General features: G+C 36.9%; 1 protein-coding gene across 1 annotated transcript in view; it reads right to left on the reverse strand.

Moving 5' to 3' along the window:
- TASP1 (taspase 1) overlaps positions 1-15309 on the reverse strand; it is an 87557-nt gene that overhangs the window by 60205 nt on the left and 12043 nt on the right. The window contains exons 5-6 of the mRNA XM_009282532.2: positions 14082-14166; positions 8677-8756 (exon numbers count right to left, since the gene is read on the reverse strand). Coding sequence (XP_009280807.1) covers positions 8677-8756; positions 14082-14166 — 165 coding nt within the window. The remainder of the gene's footprint in view (positions 1-8676; positions 8757-14081; positions 14167-15309) is intronic.

Raw genomic sequence — 15309 nt, forward strand, 5'->3', positions numbered from 1 at the left:
CCGCCGGGGGGAGTGAGCAAGCGGCTGTGTGGGGCTTAGTCGCTGGCTGGGGTTAAACCACACCAATGCCCAACTTCAGATGATGAGTTAAAAATAAAATGTCTTGAATCTTGAATTTGATTTTTTCCCCCAGAATAAAGGAATAAAGACTAATAGCAAGTGAAAGGTTGCCTGCACTCAGTTTATTCCTGCCTTTGCAATGTTTTATATATGTAAAATCACTATAAATGCCCTTAAACTGGCTAGTATTCTGGTTGCCTTGTCTTGCTCTACAAGTGACAAAAGAAACTAGAAAACACAAGTGAGCTTCACACTAAACAAATGAAAGATGACATTAAAGTTTTCTGAAAATATCTGTAAGTTTGGTCCTTGTCAAAGAATATATTATGGGATTTTAAGTTCAATAAAACATTTTATGAACTAAAAAAAATCCAGGATTCAAATGTGCTTGGTTAATGATGCACACATAACATGGAAAAATAACCCACTGAAAAATTATAATGAAAATAAGCACTATACATAGAAGGAAAATGCCTACACGCAGTTTAAGTTCATAATTCACATTAAATCTAAAACAAAAACTTAACTTCGTGGTGCAAGGATGCTAAGAAATTTCATTTGTCCTAAATGACAGTACAAAAAACACTCTCACCTTCTCCAACAAGACAGCATATTCCAAGCTTGAGAAGAGGAAAAGGACACAACACAGTGTTGAAGACAGGCATGTTTTCCTAAAACAAATGCAATATAGCTACATCAGCCTGATGTTGCCTGGGCCAAGGAGAAAGAGAGGTAGAGCTTATTGACTGGGGAGGGGAGGAAGCTAGAAAAAGAGAGGTGAGGGAGTAGATGGAATTTTAGTTTGAAAAATTCTTGGATCACAGCCCAGCGGTATTGTTGTTGGAATCTACGGAAAAGTATTCAGTACTATATCCTTTGATTTTGCTCAAGAGTTTAAAAGTTTAGATGAAAATCAAATATATGCTTTCAGATAAAAGTCCCTGACAATTACTTCCCTACACAGTAATAGCACGTACGCTCAAACTCATTCTTAAAAGAATTGCATCTCGGAAGCCACAGAGTACAACCAGCCCTTCTGTTTTGCTTTCTCATTTATGTACATACTGTCATAAATAAAACTACTTCGGAGCTGCTGGGAGAGGGGAAAAAACAAAAAAAACCCACAGCTTTACAAAATGATTGTCTGTTAGTGTTTAAATGCCATACTCAGGCCTCATCCAGATTAAGGACATGTAATGACTGACAACAGAAGCGTATCAGAACTAGAACGTTATTAAAAACTCAGGACTTCAGTCTCACATTTACGGTATTTATCACACGTCTCTGCAATGCAGCATGGGGTGCCTCTTTAAGAACGAATAAACTTCAAGGACCTGAAAACATCTTCCCAGTCCTCCACATTCTCCCTTCAACCCCAGAAGGTAGCAACAGGAGCTACCCACGTGTACTCTGTACTTAAATGCACTGCATCTTGGTCTAACTGTGCTAGACAGCGGAAGCACTGGGTGGAATACTTGGTCACAGCAGAGTTGTAGAAGTTGAGACAAGTGTAGAGGTTTGCCGTGGAGAAGGCGCAGTGGCTGAGCACAGAGCAGGTGGAAGTAGCTCCCGCTCAACTCCACTTGCCCGCATGAGAGGTTGGTATTAGTGGACGTGGTGTCAGAACGTGTGTTTGATAATATGATGTATTATCTATAAATGCAGAAGAAAGATCTCACAGGCACATCTTGCTCAAAGTTAAGACTGTTAAAGATTTTCTCATTTTCAAAAGGTTCCGGTGTTACTGGGTACCCTGATGAGAAAGAACCTCAAGACCTTCATTACATAATTCATTAGCACAAGATCCACCTCCTACCTTATCATGGCTAGGCAATAAATACAGCTTTTATACAGGCTTTTTACATCGTTATCATGACTTTACAGAAAGAGATGAGAAAGTAATTTTCAGCAAGCAGGTCAGTGGCAGAAAAAAGAAGCAGAGCATTGGTCTCCGAGTCAGTTCAGAGATGTCATCTGTGTGCCACTTGTTTGCTTCCACATCATTTACTCGTCTGTTGTACTAATCCTGTTGGCACTCTGGCAGTCTGATCATTCCCATAACTCCTTTCACCGTTATGCTATGTACAAGTAAAAACTTAACCAAAAATCTTGACAGTTCTATTATACAATGACACAGTGACTAAGTAAATGAAAGACAACTGTATTCCCCATTCTGCATAGCTCTTCTTAGTCACCTTTCACAGCCCGTTCGAAATGATTAGAAAGAAAATTAGAATTGTCCTATTCATGGACTCCTTGAAACTAGTGAACTGTACATACAGAACAAAATGCAAGACTAAGGCACTTTTTTTTTTCTTTTGATAAAACTCATACATACCTACCTGTTAATTCTAGGTCTGCGTACTCTAAGTAAGCCTGTAGCTGACAGGCTGTTTATTATAGTACACTAATATTTCTTGTCCAAAATTAAAGCAAAAAGTTTTTAGTAAAAAGCCTATGTTTCCTTAAAATTCCCATGGTTTTATAAGCCACATCTATTCTCTTACATATTTTCAGGCTAGGTAAAAAAAATATTTAAGTGAACAATTAATTTTTCAAATAGAAGTTAACAAATACAAATTTCTAACACCACTAAATCACAAATCAAGTTCAGGACAATACTCCAACCTTCCTATTTACAGTGGTGGAACAGCAAGCTGGGAATACAAACAAACTCCAATGTTTCTATTACGGTCATAACAAATTATTATGCAACGAAACATTATGCAACCTATGACTGTTCAGCAAGCCTTGTTTAAAAGCAAACTGTAAATTGAAAATACTAAGAAAAGTCAAAGAATATTTTAAAATCTTTGGAGTACAAATCGAGCTCTGACCAATCATATAGCACCCCCTGGCAGACATTTCTTATAATCAACTGAAAGAACCAGAATGGAGAACTTTCTACATTTTATCTTTCTATTCCATATTAAAAGAGAATGCAACTATTGGAGGGAAGCGAATTAAAAAGGAATATACTAGCAAATTAGTTAACCCACAGGAATTAAAATGATCCAGCGAAGAATTCTGTTGAGCAGTTGCTAAAATAAATGGCACAGATGAAAATGAATTTTATTTTAACAAAGATATTTTAAATGACAAATTAACACCGCTTATGCTTGTGTTCGGACAAAAGACTACCAGCGCTACTTCCCATGTTGCCATACTTTGATACAGACAGCAACATGAATGGGAAAAAACTGCACTCAGCATCAAAAACATATAAAGAAATTAACCTATCTTTCTCAGAGCACTACTATATAGTCTGTTCTTCACAACAAGAACTCCAGGTAAACTGTTGCTGGACATACTATTTCTTACAACTTCCTGGAAGAAATCTCTTTTTTCCATTAAGCAGCCTTTCCTGCTCTCTGGAAGATTTTCATTCAAAGTACCTTCTGGGTACCTCGGCCCAACTTTTTTTCCTGGCTAAGTTGTAGCCATTCTGTGGGCTACACTTCGCTGTTCAGATTTCAGAACTGCAAGTGAACCTACAATATTATGTCCAATTCCAGGGAGGATTTACATCATGTCTGGCCCTTTCTTTTTCCTTCCCTTTTTCTTTTTTTTATTGCCAGTGAAACACATGCACTTACCAGAGCTCATTTACTTGGCATATTATGGTAGCAACTTTCACTGTTAAAAGACAAGCACCTTCTATCCGAGAGGTACCTCTTAGTTTCCTAAAATCAGATATGTATTCAGATTAACCAAGCTTCCTAATCAAACCCCCAAAACCCTTGAGTTTCTCGTCAGATCTCTCTCATTCTCACCCTAAAAACAAAGGAACAAAACACAGTCTAAGCCACTGCCCTGAGCCACTGACTGAACCTCGTAGCACAGTTCCAGCAATATGGCACGTTTTTCTTAATGCAATAATAGTGAAGTGGGGGAGAGAACTGGGAGTGAGGTGAGGTTTGGAGGAAAGGCAGGCTAGGAGGCAATACTGGTGGACAGGGAGACATAGAGTGTCACTAGAAGTATGACAAATCTGCATGACACTTATCTAGAAAAGGCTCTCCCTCATTAAAGCAGCCAAGCAGCCATAAGATAAAAGGGAATATCCTTGCATACACAAAATTGGTTAAAAAACAGAAAACAAAGTAGGAGTAAATAAGTATCTTGTTACAAGTGGAATGCCAAATCAACTTATAGTAGCACCTATTCTGTTCAACAACATGATGTGATTTTACTGATGACGCTAAGTTATTCAAGGTACTAAGAGGACTTGAGTGAAGAAGGATTCTGAGTAGTGACCTGACAATAAAACACCAGATTTTATTCAGCAAGTCTCCAAATAATGAAAAAGAGGTAGTTCTTCACACAACCCATAGTTAAGCGGTAAAGGTTTTTGCAGATGCCAGAAATTAATGTGGGCTCAAGAGGAAACAACAATTTCATGGCAGAAAATGCCACTGATTACCTCCATGTATGCAGGAACCAGTCATGACTCAGGAATGTAGAGTCTGGGATAGCAAATGGGGTAGGGAAAGGGAAGTACATATTTGCTCTGTTCTTATATTCTTCCTTAAGCATCATTTGTGGCTATCCTGGATTCCAGTCATCAAGCTGCGTGGATCCACTGCAGCTGCTTTTGTTCTTATGTAATATAATTTACTGAAGTACTTATAGTCACTTCCACATTATTAGAGTTAGAGGTACAAGCTTGCCGCATGAGTAGTTACCTTCCTTCTCTTTCCCTTTGAAGACTTAACATCGACATCATGTTATCTTTGCCAAATCAATTACTTTGCATCTACTACAGGCTGAACAGAAAAATTCAGATAAAAGTGGTTCTGTTATTACTAGTGCAGGCACAGATACTCACAGCTGAAGCTGTACCTTAAATTTATGTTGCCTATTTAAAGTATACTTTTAACATTTATAAGATGTTGCATGATACAGTAAATTAACATTTCTAAACTGTAATTACATTCTTAAAACTTTGATCACACTTTCAAAGCAGCCTCTTGCACAGGGTAACAAAACTCTAGCATAAGCTAGCAAGGGCTCTAGTATTGGCAGAAATTAATAAATTCAGCTTTCTTGCAGACTGCAGGCAATACAGGCAGATCACATTTCAGTGTTTTTAAAAAAAAAAAACCAAAACACTCACTACATTGGAAAGCCACCAGATTTTTACAAATGGTAGAAATCCCATTTCCTCGCACACTTGGCAAACTGAAGAAGACAAAGCAGGTGAGCCTTGACATAACCTTGATGTAGTTCAACAAGTAACATGGTTTAAAACATCATTTCAGTTTGGTGCTTACATACTTTGATAGTTCTGAGAGAATTATGGAGTGTGACCACAAAGCTGATCGTGCAACTTTCTTTGTAACTGATCATACGGAGAGCTCCATCCATGCAAAACCAACCACACAATCCCACAGCCTTATAGCATGTATAACATTACTCTTGCCATCTCAGGTCTGGGAAAAGGGAGACAGAATAATGCGACTTCAAGAATGTATTTTCCATGTGCAGCACAGAGAAGCCAAAACATATGCACCTAGTTCTCCCTGCTAATACTTATTGTAAGTACATGTAAGATTTGGATTAAGTTTTTGGGGGGGGTGGGGGTGGTGTTGGGTTTGGGTTTTTGTAATTAAGTTACTAAACTTATTTTCCTGATGTTTGGCAATTACTTCAGTCCTTCATAGAATCATAGAACAGTTTGGGTTGGAAGGGACCTTTCAAGGTCATCTAGTCCAACCCCCTCATTTTACAGAGCTATTCAACAGTCACGTAATTTCAAGTTGATTTACCTCCAGTTCTCCATGCAAACTCTACCATAGCAATTGTAGCAAGCATAATCAAAAAGTCTCCCCTTTTTTTTTTTAAAGTTTGTTACATTATTTAATGCAATAGCTCGCTTCAGATGAGATCTTCTGTGGTACCTTGGAAACAACATTCTCTAATTGTTTCTGAAGCACATCTAACTTTCCCTCCCCCGGTAACACTGGAAAAAACAATTTTGGCTTTCTTACATGTTACCTGTGAGACAGTTTCCAATTTCTTTTCAGCTGTAACAATCCCATGTTGTCACACACGGTGTTAATGGTTACTTTCCAGCCTCACTGACCAGAAGCTTAGGCATTACAAGACTATCTTTGCTAAGGACTGGTATGGAAATCAGCATAACATTTTCTGGAACTGATTTTTCAGGTTTTTGTTTGCTCTTTCTTGCTGTTGTGTTCTTCTTTTTTCAAAGAAAAAAAAAAAATCAGATATACTACCATTAATGATTATACCGCAAAATTAAGTGTACTCAAATCTTCAGAAAAAATGACAAATTTTAAGTTGCTCAAGCAATCTTTTCCCAGATGCCTCTGAGAATGGCTAATAATGCAGTCTTAATGTAAGCTAGTATTGTTTTCCTACGTATCCATTTTAGGCACTTAAATAGCAGACACTGCCATCTCATCTTTTTTGAGAAGGAAACTGAAGCACAAGACTAAAATGGTCTAATACCTCCTTTCTGTAAATCCAGTTCGACATAGACTATTATTTATGCTAAGGTCAAGTAACAGAATTAGAGAACATCTGTGAAGAATTCAGGTTTAATTCATTTGCTCAGTATTACAAAGAATACCTCTGCCACTGATTTTTTTTAGCATATCCTTCAATTACCCTAATCTGAAATCATTCTTCCAGCAAAACATTCACATAGTCTACACTCAAGTCTTAACTGTCACAGCCTGCTTCACAGCATCAGTTCATTCCTAGAGCAGGTCCATCCTGTGCAATGGCTCAAGCATATAATCACGTAGGTGTGTCCTTCAGTATGTATAAACCTGGGTGGAAGCGGGGGGTGTGGGGAGCGGAGGAGGGTTGGCAACTTTAATACCAGTATTTTCTTCATTGACATTGCAACAGCAAATGGCATTTCTGCATTGACTCTGGAATAGGATTAACTTCCCAATCCCGGTTGTTTTAATTGTTTTAATGCAAATTGTTTTGCTAAATAGAAGTATGCTGAAGGTACTGAGGAGACAAAAGAAATCACTGGTGTTTTGGAGCAGGTTTGTGAAAATATGTTGGCTGGGATTATTCTTCTCATGTTTCTCCAAAATAAATTAATAGTCTGGGTTAGGTAAACCAAACTAGCAGTGGTCATCCTTATTTTTAAGCCATAATGTGTAGATTTACTCTGACCGGGGTACATTTTAGCTAGCAAGATACCATCTGGCAACTAATCATCTCTGTCACAACAGAAACACAACTGGTACTAGAAACAACGGAAACTTTTGTGCATGCAAACAGAGTTAGTCAAGAAACCTTCCTTCTGGAGGATCTCCTACACATAAGTAGCAACTACTTTATTTCAAAAAACAAAAACAAAAACCCACACAAAACCTTTAAGTGTTTTTACTCTTTCTAGAGTCACAGAAATAAAGGTGTTCTGCTTAACTGAGCCCAAAAGTTGTTCTGCAAATGCTGTTTTGGACAGCAGATGGATAGGGCAAAAGTTTCAGTCACGTGGAACTAGAAATCAAAACTTTCTGTTCAAAATGAAATGTATCATGAATATGTATGAAAATTGGCATGATCAAGTAAAATGGTGCCACTGTTTCAGGGATTACATTTAAGCATTGAGTATTAGCAACTTTGAACTGCAATTTTCTGGATGTTTATCTACATTTAGAACTAGACCCAATAAAAGCCTTAATTGGAGTCCTGGGTTTCAATCTCTGGTTTAGGGACTACTCATATATTTTTTGCAGTAATACTGTTTACTGTAAAATAAAGAAACATTCTGTAATCTTCTGTGTTCTCCTTCTGCTTTGGGTAATGACCTCTGATTTCTTTCCTGCATAACTTCAACAGGAAGCGTAGGGCATGCTTTCACCTATAGCAAACTACAGACTAGTTGTAATGGCACTTTCAAAAAGGGAGGGGGACTGAAGAAAAGAAGGAAGGGGAACCACATCCTGCTTTCCATGGGTAAGTGCACTAATTTTTAGCCTAGTTTATAGATGGTGTATCAATATAACATAATCACTTCTTTTATTTTAAGAAAAAAAGTTTTTGTAAGAGACCTGACTACTGCTAATATACAGTATAATCCAAGTCTATTTTCTGGATCGGCTTATTCCACCATATTAGATGAAGCAAAGCCTACCTAGGTTAAAAAAAAAAAAAAGGGGCAAATTAATCTCACAGCCTGTTTACACCAGAGCAGTTCTGGACAAAAACTCACAGATGGGTGTAACTATAGAATCTGAGAGTCAAACGGTCACCTGCTGAATTTAGATATATGTTGGTTCAGTTGGTGCTTTTGGGATCCAAGATGGATCACAACTGCAGACTTCCAGGACTGAGCTGTTAAAGAGCCTACGTTTTGGTAAAAAAAGTCCTTCATTGGATTTAATCCTAGAATCACAAATTCACTTGAATTAGATGTTGCTAAAATGCAGCTGAAGTAGTAGTTCATAATTTTTTCTACTTAGATACTTAATAGAAAATTAATAAACTTAAACCATCCTTATATACCATAATACCATAAGCTAGTTGAACGTTAAGAACAGTGAAGTGATGTACACCTCAAAATATGAGGCACCATTTAAAATTACTCTGTCCTGTTCTTCCTACTGACACCACCAGTTTACTCACTTGTAGCCATGATACCTGGAGGACATGCTGGTATCCCGTGATCAACTGCCCATCTGTAAGCTCCTTCACCAACTAAAAAGCTAGGAGACACAGAAGAGGGAGTTTAAACAAAACCATATAACAAATCCCCCTTTTCTTGCAATTATTTTTTCTATTTGGTTTGGTCATTTTAAAATTGTAAGCTGTCTACATTTCACAGAAATGTCAGCTACAATTACATTTGGCAACCTTATGTAGTTTCATTAAAAGACTATGCAGCTCTGACATTAAGTTTAGTACTGGATAAAAACACGTGCTATTAAATTTGAAATTAATTACCAAATAGCACCAGCTTTTCATTGCAGCTAAACCAGGACAACGCCGCCTAGAGTCTTGCTCTCTATAACAACTTAATAAGATCCTGAAGACCAACAACATGGGATGAATGAGGCGAGAATGGTAAGGTATTTCCAGTAAAGTCAGCCAATGCCACAGGAATATCAAGAAGTCCTTTGAGAAGTACAACACAAGCTAAAAATAAGCCTTATTTAGAAGGATAAAGGTCTGTCTCATGGAGTTTTATCAAGCATTTGCAAGTGAGTAAAGTCTACTGAATTTTTAATATATTTGCAAAAAAACCCAACAATTTGAGAAGTTGTTTTCTAGTCAGTACTGAACATTTTACAGTATAGAGACAGTACGCACTACCATGACAATGAACGATAGCAAAAAAATTATATATAGACATGTAACTTTCGGGGGGGGGAAAAAGCCTCAGTTATCTAAACTGTTTCCCCTTAAATAAATTAATCTGATTCCCTGAAAAGGGGAATGTGGTAGCTGGAAATCACACATTTTCAGAAAGCTGCTGCACAACAGTACCAACAACGGCAACACAGTAAAGGATAACTATTGCCAATTGTAACTTCATATCTCCCTTTCGAAATAAGAGTAAAACAACTGCCTAGTGGACACAAGAAGTAAAGACTGAGGATTTACAGCAATTTCAAAAAGTTTTACAGAAATACCAGAATTATGAATTTGAGGCTAAAGAAGTTATTTCAGCTACAAAGAAGTCCCTGGGGCCACACAGTACTACAGCTTCTGAGAATGTTATTGATACAGCAAATTTGTTGGCTTTAATGCTGTTGGAAGTTTTCTTGACAGTGCTATATCCAACACCTGCAGCTTTCAGTGCCTAGTATTTTGAGGTGGTACTTTCTATCTTCTCTATAACTTAACCAATACAAAAGGTGTGTCCACTCTTTCCTTACAAAAGTCTCAAAAAAAAGTTTATCTAGATAAGAATTTGAATTGTTAAATACATATTTCTTACCATCATTAGTGCAGCTCCAGATATATATTGTTCATGTTGCAAGATACTGTAGAATAAGTTACCGGGTACTTTGGGAGAACTCAAGCGTCTCCTATTAGGCCAGCTAGTGGCTCAAGAAACAACCTGTCACTTTCATTAACGTAAGAGAGAAATGCAAACCGTAGCCAAACCTAATTAAGTAGTATTCTCCATTGACTAAAAGAAGATTTGGTCTTTAAAAGAAAAGCTTTCTATCAACAATACTTTCTCAGGAAGTGAATAAGCACTTCCCGTTCAAAAAAACAATTTACACAGAAAGGAAGGGTAGGTGGAGAAAGTATCAAGCTCAAATATTAGGAGTTTTATATATGATAAATTGAATAGCACAGATCAGTCAGAAACACTGACTGACAGAAACCCAAAAACAAAGGATGAATGAGTTTGTGCTCTGCTACTCTGAAAGTTGGTTCTGTACAAACAGGATAAAAAGATCCTTCTTGCAAATACATCAAACGAAGAGTACTCTCTAGTTGTTACAGGCTCAGAACACGCAGAAGATGAAAACATCCTCTCAGCAAGGAGGTGATGCTTGGACGCGCTTTCCAGTTCCAGGCAAACTAGACCATATTAACGGAAAATGCCAGTAAAAGTCTCTAAAAATGGGGGGTTTAGGCAATTTTCTCCAAGAACATGGTTATCCTGGTTCTATTTGCTCCAAACAGGACCATTTAAGACAGGCCACACCAAGCTAAGCAGAAGTGGCAGAAGAAGGTTAGGTTCATTAAAGATGGTCAAGATGATCCTGAATGTAACAAACTCACTTTGTAACATTTATTATAAAATGCAGCAATCACTCTGAAAACACTGTTACAAAGAAGAAATTGTTCTGAAGAAATACAGAACAGAGATAAAAGGTGGTGCAAGTCTTCACTCTAGGTACTTTCTTGACTACGCGCTGCCCTACAAGTTACACAATGTATATATCCTGCCTACAGTACTGTAAAACTGTGAAGCAATTACAAATCCCTGTATACCCAAAGGGGGGGAAAAAACCCTAACAAGGGATTCTTTCCCATATGTTACTATTAATACTGAAAAAGGGATACAGACATGAACTTAGATATCAGTAGTTCTAAGGAGTTCTAAGAAAGGAGACATTTAGGTGTATTTGTACCATCCTGCAATCCTTATGTATCTACACTTAATAGTAAACAGATGTAAATAAGCCTTTTCCCTTAGGAAGGTCAAGGTTTCAGTGTAAGAAATAGAAAATCTTCAAACTTATTACTACAAAACATCTAATCCATTATTCTGTGACTAAAGACCACTTCCAAAGATCCATCCATACGTAATTGTGCAATTATAATAGTGCTTTCTTTTGTAAAGTTATACAATGAACAGGAATATCTTATATGATAATATGCAACGTTTACAAGTTCAGTATTTTCTGTTCCTGCATACATAAGCAGAGAAAATCCTGACAACATCAAGCTGAATAAAATACGACAGAAAGATGCAAGGACCTTAGAAGTTTCAAACACCACACTCATGCATTCAGGGATTCTCTACTTTAAACTTTTTCAACTTTAATTTGGATAGTGGGATTCTGTGTCTTAAACAAGACAACAATATATTGATCCGGAATGACACACTCTACAGAGCAATTTACAGCAAATGGGATACATCAGTTAGGACACTTCATCACTCCTTCCCAATAAGCTTACCATCTCAGAATAAATTAATTCACACTCATTAGAATTTCTTCTGCTGAAAATTAGAAATGTACCACTTTGAATTGGTTTTGAACTGTCACTATAAAAACAGGTGCTGAACAGAAGTAAACAGGCCAAACTAACTGCCTCCATGTTTTCTTTTACAGACAAGAATCTCCATAATGCCACTTTTACTGATCTCTCAGTTCCTGAATTTTTCTTGTGTGGCCATGTGTCAAACATTCTGGCCCGAAAACATTAAGCTAGCTTAGATCATGCTATAGAAACAGTCTCTACCACTAGGTTTTTTTAACAAGACAGGTTCTTAGGCTAAGCAGTATCTGGAAGATTCCCCAATACACTATTTGCCCATGAGAAACAAGATGAAACTTGCATATCTTTACAAATAAAAATCAGTTACTAAAATCCTGACACTTGGTAGGAATGCCAAAATACAGCTGCTCTCTTGTCATTTGACTATATATATTCCCAGCTTGTGCAGGAATGTATTTTAGTCCCAAAACAACGTGTCATGCCAAACCCTGCCAGAAAGGCAAGGCATGAAATTGTCAATAGTCATCACCTACAATGAATGTGAGGCCTCCCATTCTGAACTTGGAATACCCTGTATGTACGGGAGCGTCTACCAAAGCAAGCCTAAAGCATAATCCATCATATACCACTAGTATAGATTGTTCCCAGGGTAACTAATTTGCTCTAATAAAATATACATTCAAAATCCAGAATGGGAAAAAGGAAATGAAAATATGTATTAGGTAACTCAGGTCCACAACATTTGCACAATAAACCGTATGTGTTGGCTCCAAAGACAGTTCACCTCTCGCCTCCAGAGTTTGAGCTCCCTTGTCTTTAAAAGCATCTGTTAGCCAAGACCTTGCACAGTGTTTGAAAGATTTAGTCTTGTCCTTTGAGGGCAAGAGGATACAGTTTCTTTTCCATTCAGTTATTTTTAAAATAGCAGCAGCATAAACTAGGTCATGAAGTTACAGCAAACATGCTAAAATGCCCAAGTGCTCTTCCTTACAACAATTCGAGAAAACACTGTGATGATACAGACAAAACTAAATCACAAGTGCTTGCTCCCGTAGCTGACTTCAGCACTAGTTCTGGAACACCAGAAAACCCCACCTCACTTGACACTCTCTTCAATGTAACTCAGCTAAGCCCTGCTTTCTCCTGACATCTGAAGAAATGAGCTACTAACAGCAATTGAAATTCAAGCTCCTATTCCTTAGTAAACTTCTCCTCCGAAAAAAAAAGAAGTTACCTCACTAACTACAGTTACTCTTTTCTTTCTTCATTAAAGAAGAGAGTTTTAAAAGCAAAATCTGCTTGTTGATGGTTTGGTTTCAGGGTGGCTTTTTCTGATCTATGAACTTCCTTTGCAGCATGACAGAACGCTGAAATAGTGCTTTTCCTCACTGTTTAAATTGGAATACTACACTATCCAGCTACAGACTATTTGGCTAATTTTACAGAATAAGAATAACATAGTAAAGAAAGTAAAAGTTGTGAATCTAAATACACATATTTTAAACTACATAAATGCTGGTTTAATACATCTGCAAATACTGTAGTCCATTAGTTAGCAAATGGTAGCAACACGTATGATAACTGAGGATAGCAGTCAATTAATATGAATGAATCATTCAAGTTCTCTACTTGTCAATTTAAGCTGCTAATGAAAATAAGATGGTTTTAAGAGCAATCACTTCTGACACATTTCTTGGATTCTTTCCAAAATGATGCAATAATATTTAAAATTGTTATGCATTTAATAGTAATGTCTTCCATCTAAGTATTATACCCATCTCAATAAAGGAGTGCATGTTTTCACTGTTGTTGTAAATACTATTAAATCTATCTTTAAAATAACTTCCTATTTTGGCTAAGATAAGAGGAAGTTAACTAAACACTGCACATTTCCACACTTATAGCTACAAAATAAAGGCACAAAGACAGGCAGTAAAGTAGGATTCTTTTATATACTTGTTAAAAACTATGTTGCTTTTTTTAAAGGTAGACGGAGGCAAAGGCAGTAGAATTTCATTTTAATCTTGATGTATTTAGGGATTTTTCAAAACGCTACAGTAACAAACGTAAGAATTCAGTATGACGTAACTGGAAATAATCACACAGACAGAAATTATCGCAAAATGATGTTGCCATCTATTCACAATACTTCATTCTACCCACAGCTTCATCAAGTGCACAACATGTTTCAAGATCACAGAACAAAGCTTATCTTCTTTTTAAAGGCACATTATCACTGGTATGTAAAACAGCACCAGCCTTCTTGGGATAAGATATAACCTTCAAATATTGCATGCAGTAGAGACAAAAGACCAAAGTAAAGTCAAGCAGAACAAAGCAATTACCAAGGTGGAATTCTGCCAGCAGAGAGTTTTCCCTTCTGCCCTTCACACAACAATCTATTTGCAACTGAAACTGGATTCTTGATCCCTGAAAAGAAAAATTAGCAAAAAATGGGAACAAAACATTAAAATATTTTTCCACATAGCATTGTAGTGTTCATTTTGGCAATGGAAGACAGCTTCCTTTAATTTCCAAGGCTTTGCCAAGTCATTCAGAGACACCTTATGTTATGTTTCAATTTAATACCAACTTTATCAGTTTTTCCTTCATGTGTCCTATCAGTAGTGACAAAGCCTTCTAATCAACACACACCCCCTTTTTTTTTTTAAAGAAAGAATCTTATTGAAATATTAGGAGCGACCTCCTACCACAGAAATCTCAAATTGTATCTACAGTATTCTACAGGCCAAAGATGTTTTATGAGCATTAATTTTTCAAGATGGAAAGAGCTTTCATTTGGATCTATCTGGCCAGAAGAGGGATTATAGGATTCAGGCTTAGCTTTCTCTCACTCCCTCATTTCCTCCTTCCCCATGACTGGAAGGATACATTTTGTAACAAACAAGCCTTGAAACACTTAATTTTACTATTTATTTTAGATTTATATCTACATGAGGAAGTTATTACCACAGTTTAGAACTATTCTAGGATAAAGAACGAAGCTTGAAATGTTGTCAGAAAAGCTATTCAATAGTAACAGTTAAGGCTGTTCGATGTACTTAGGACAAAACCTAAACAACCCCTATTTGGGACTGTATACCTGTATTTGTTTTGTACTGAAAGCTAAAACTAGACAAAAAAAAAAGAGAAACGCATTAATTCTCAGATTAACTAAGTCCCATATGCAAATGTATCTAACCTTATAACAGTAACACACAAAATAAATCCAAATGTAACTGATCACGTGAGAGAAATTATAATGAAAAAAATCTACAGTATACAGAAATTTTATGTCCCAAGCAAACAGCTTGACAGATGAGCAGCTCTGCCCATTCTCAAGAATACATGAGAGGCTTCAGTTTGGAGGCTAGCACCCTGCATAGCCTTCTGACACTATAAAGGAAACTTTGGTCCCTTAGGATCCTAATTTGACCAACTTAAGTAAGAGATCGAAGTATCAATTGACCTTATGATTGAATTATATACCAGTAAGTTCTTCGAGGGGACAGAGAACACAAACAAATATAAAGCCTAATTTAAATGCTTGTAATCTTTTTTTTAATAATTGCA

This window comes from Aptenodytes forsteri, unplaced genomic scaffold (genome assembly GCF_000699145.1).
Source record: "Aptenodytes forsteri isolate BGI_AS27 unplaced genomic scaffold, ASM69914v1 Scaffold5, whole genome shotgun sequence".
NCBI classification, from domain to species: Eukaryota; Metazoa; Chordata; class Aves; order Sphenisciformes; family Spheniscidae; genus Aptenodytes; species Aptenodytes forsteri.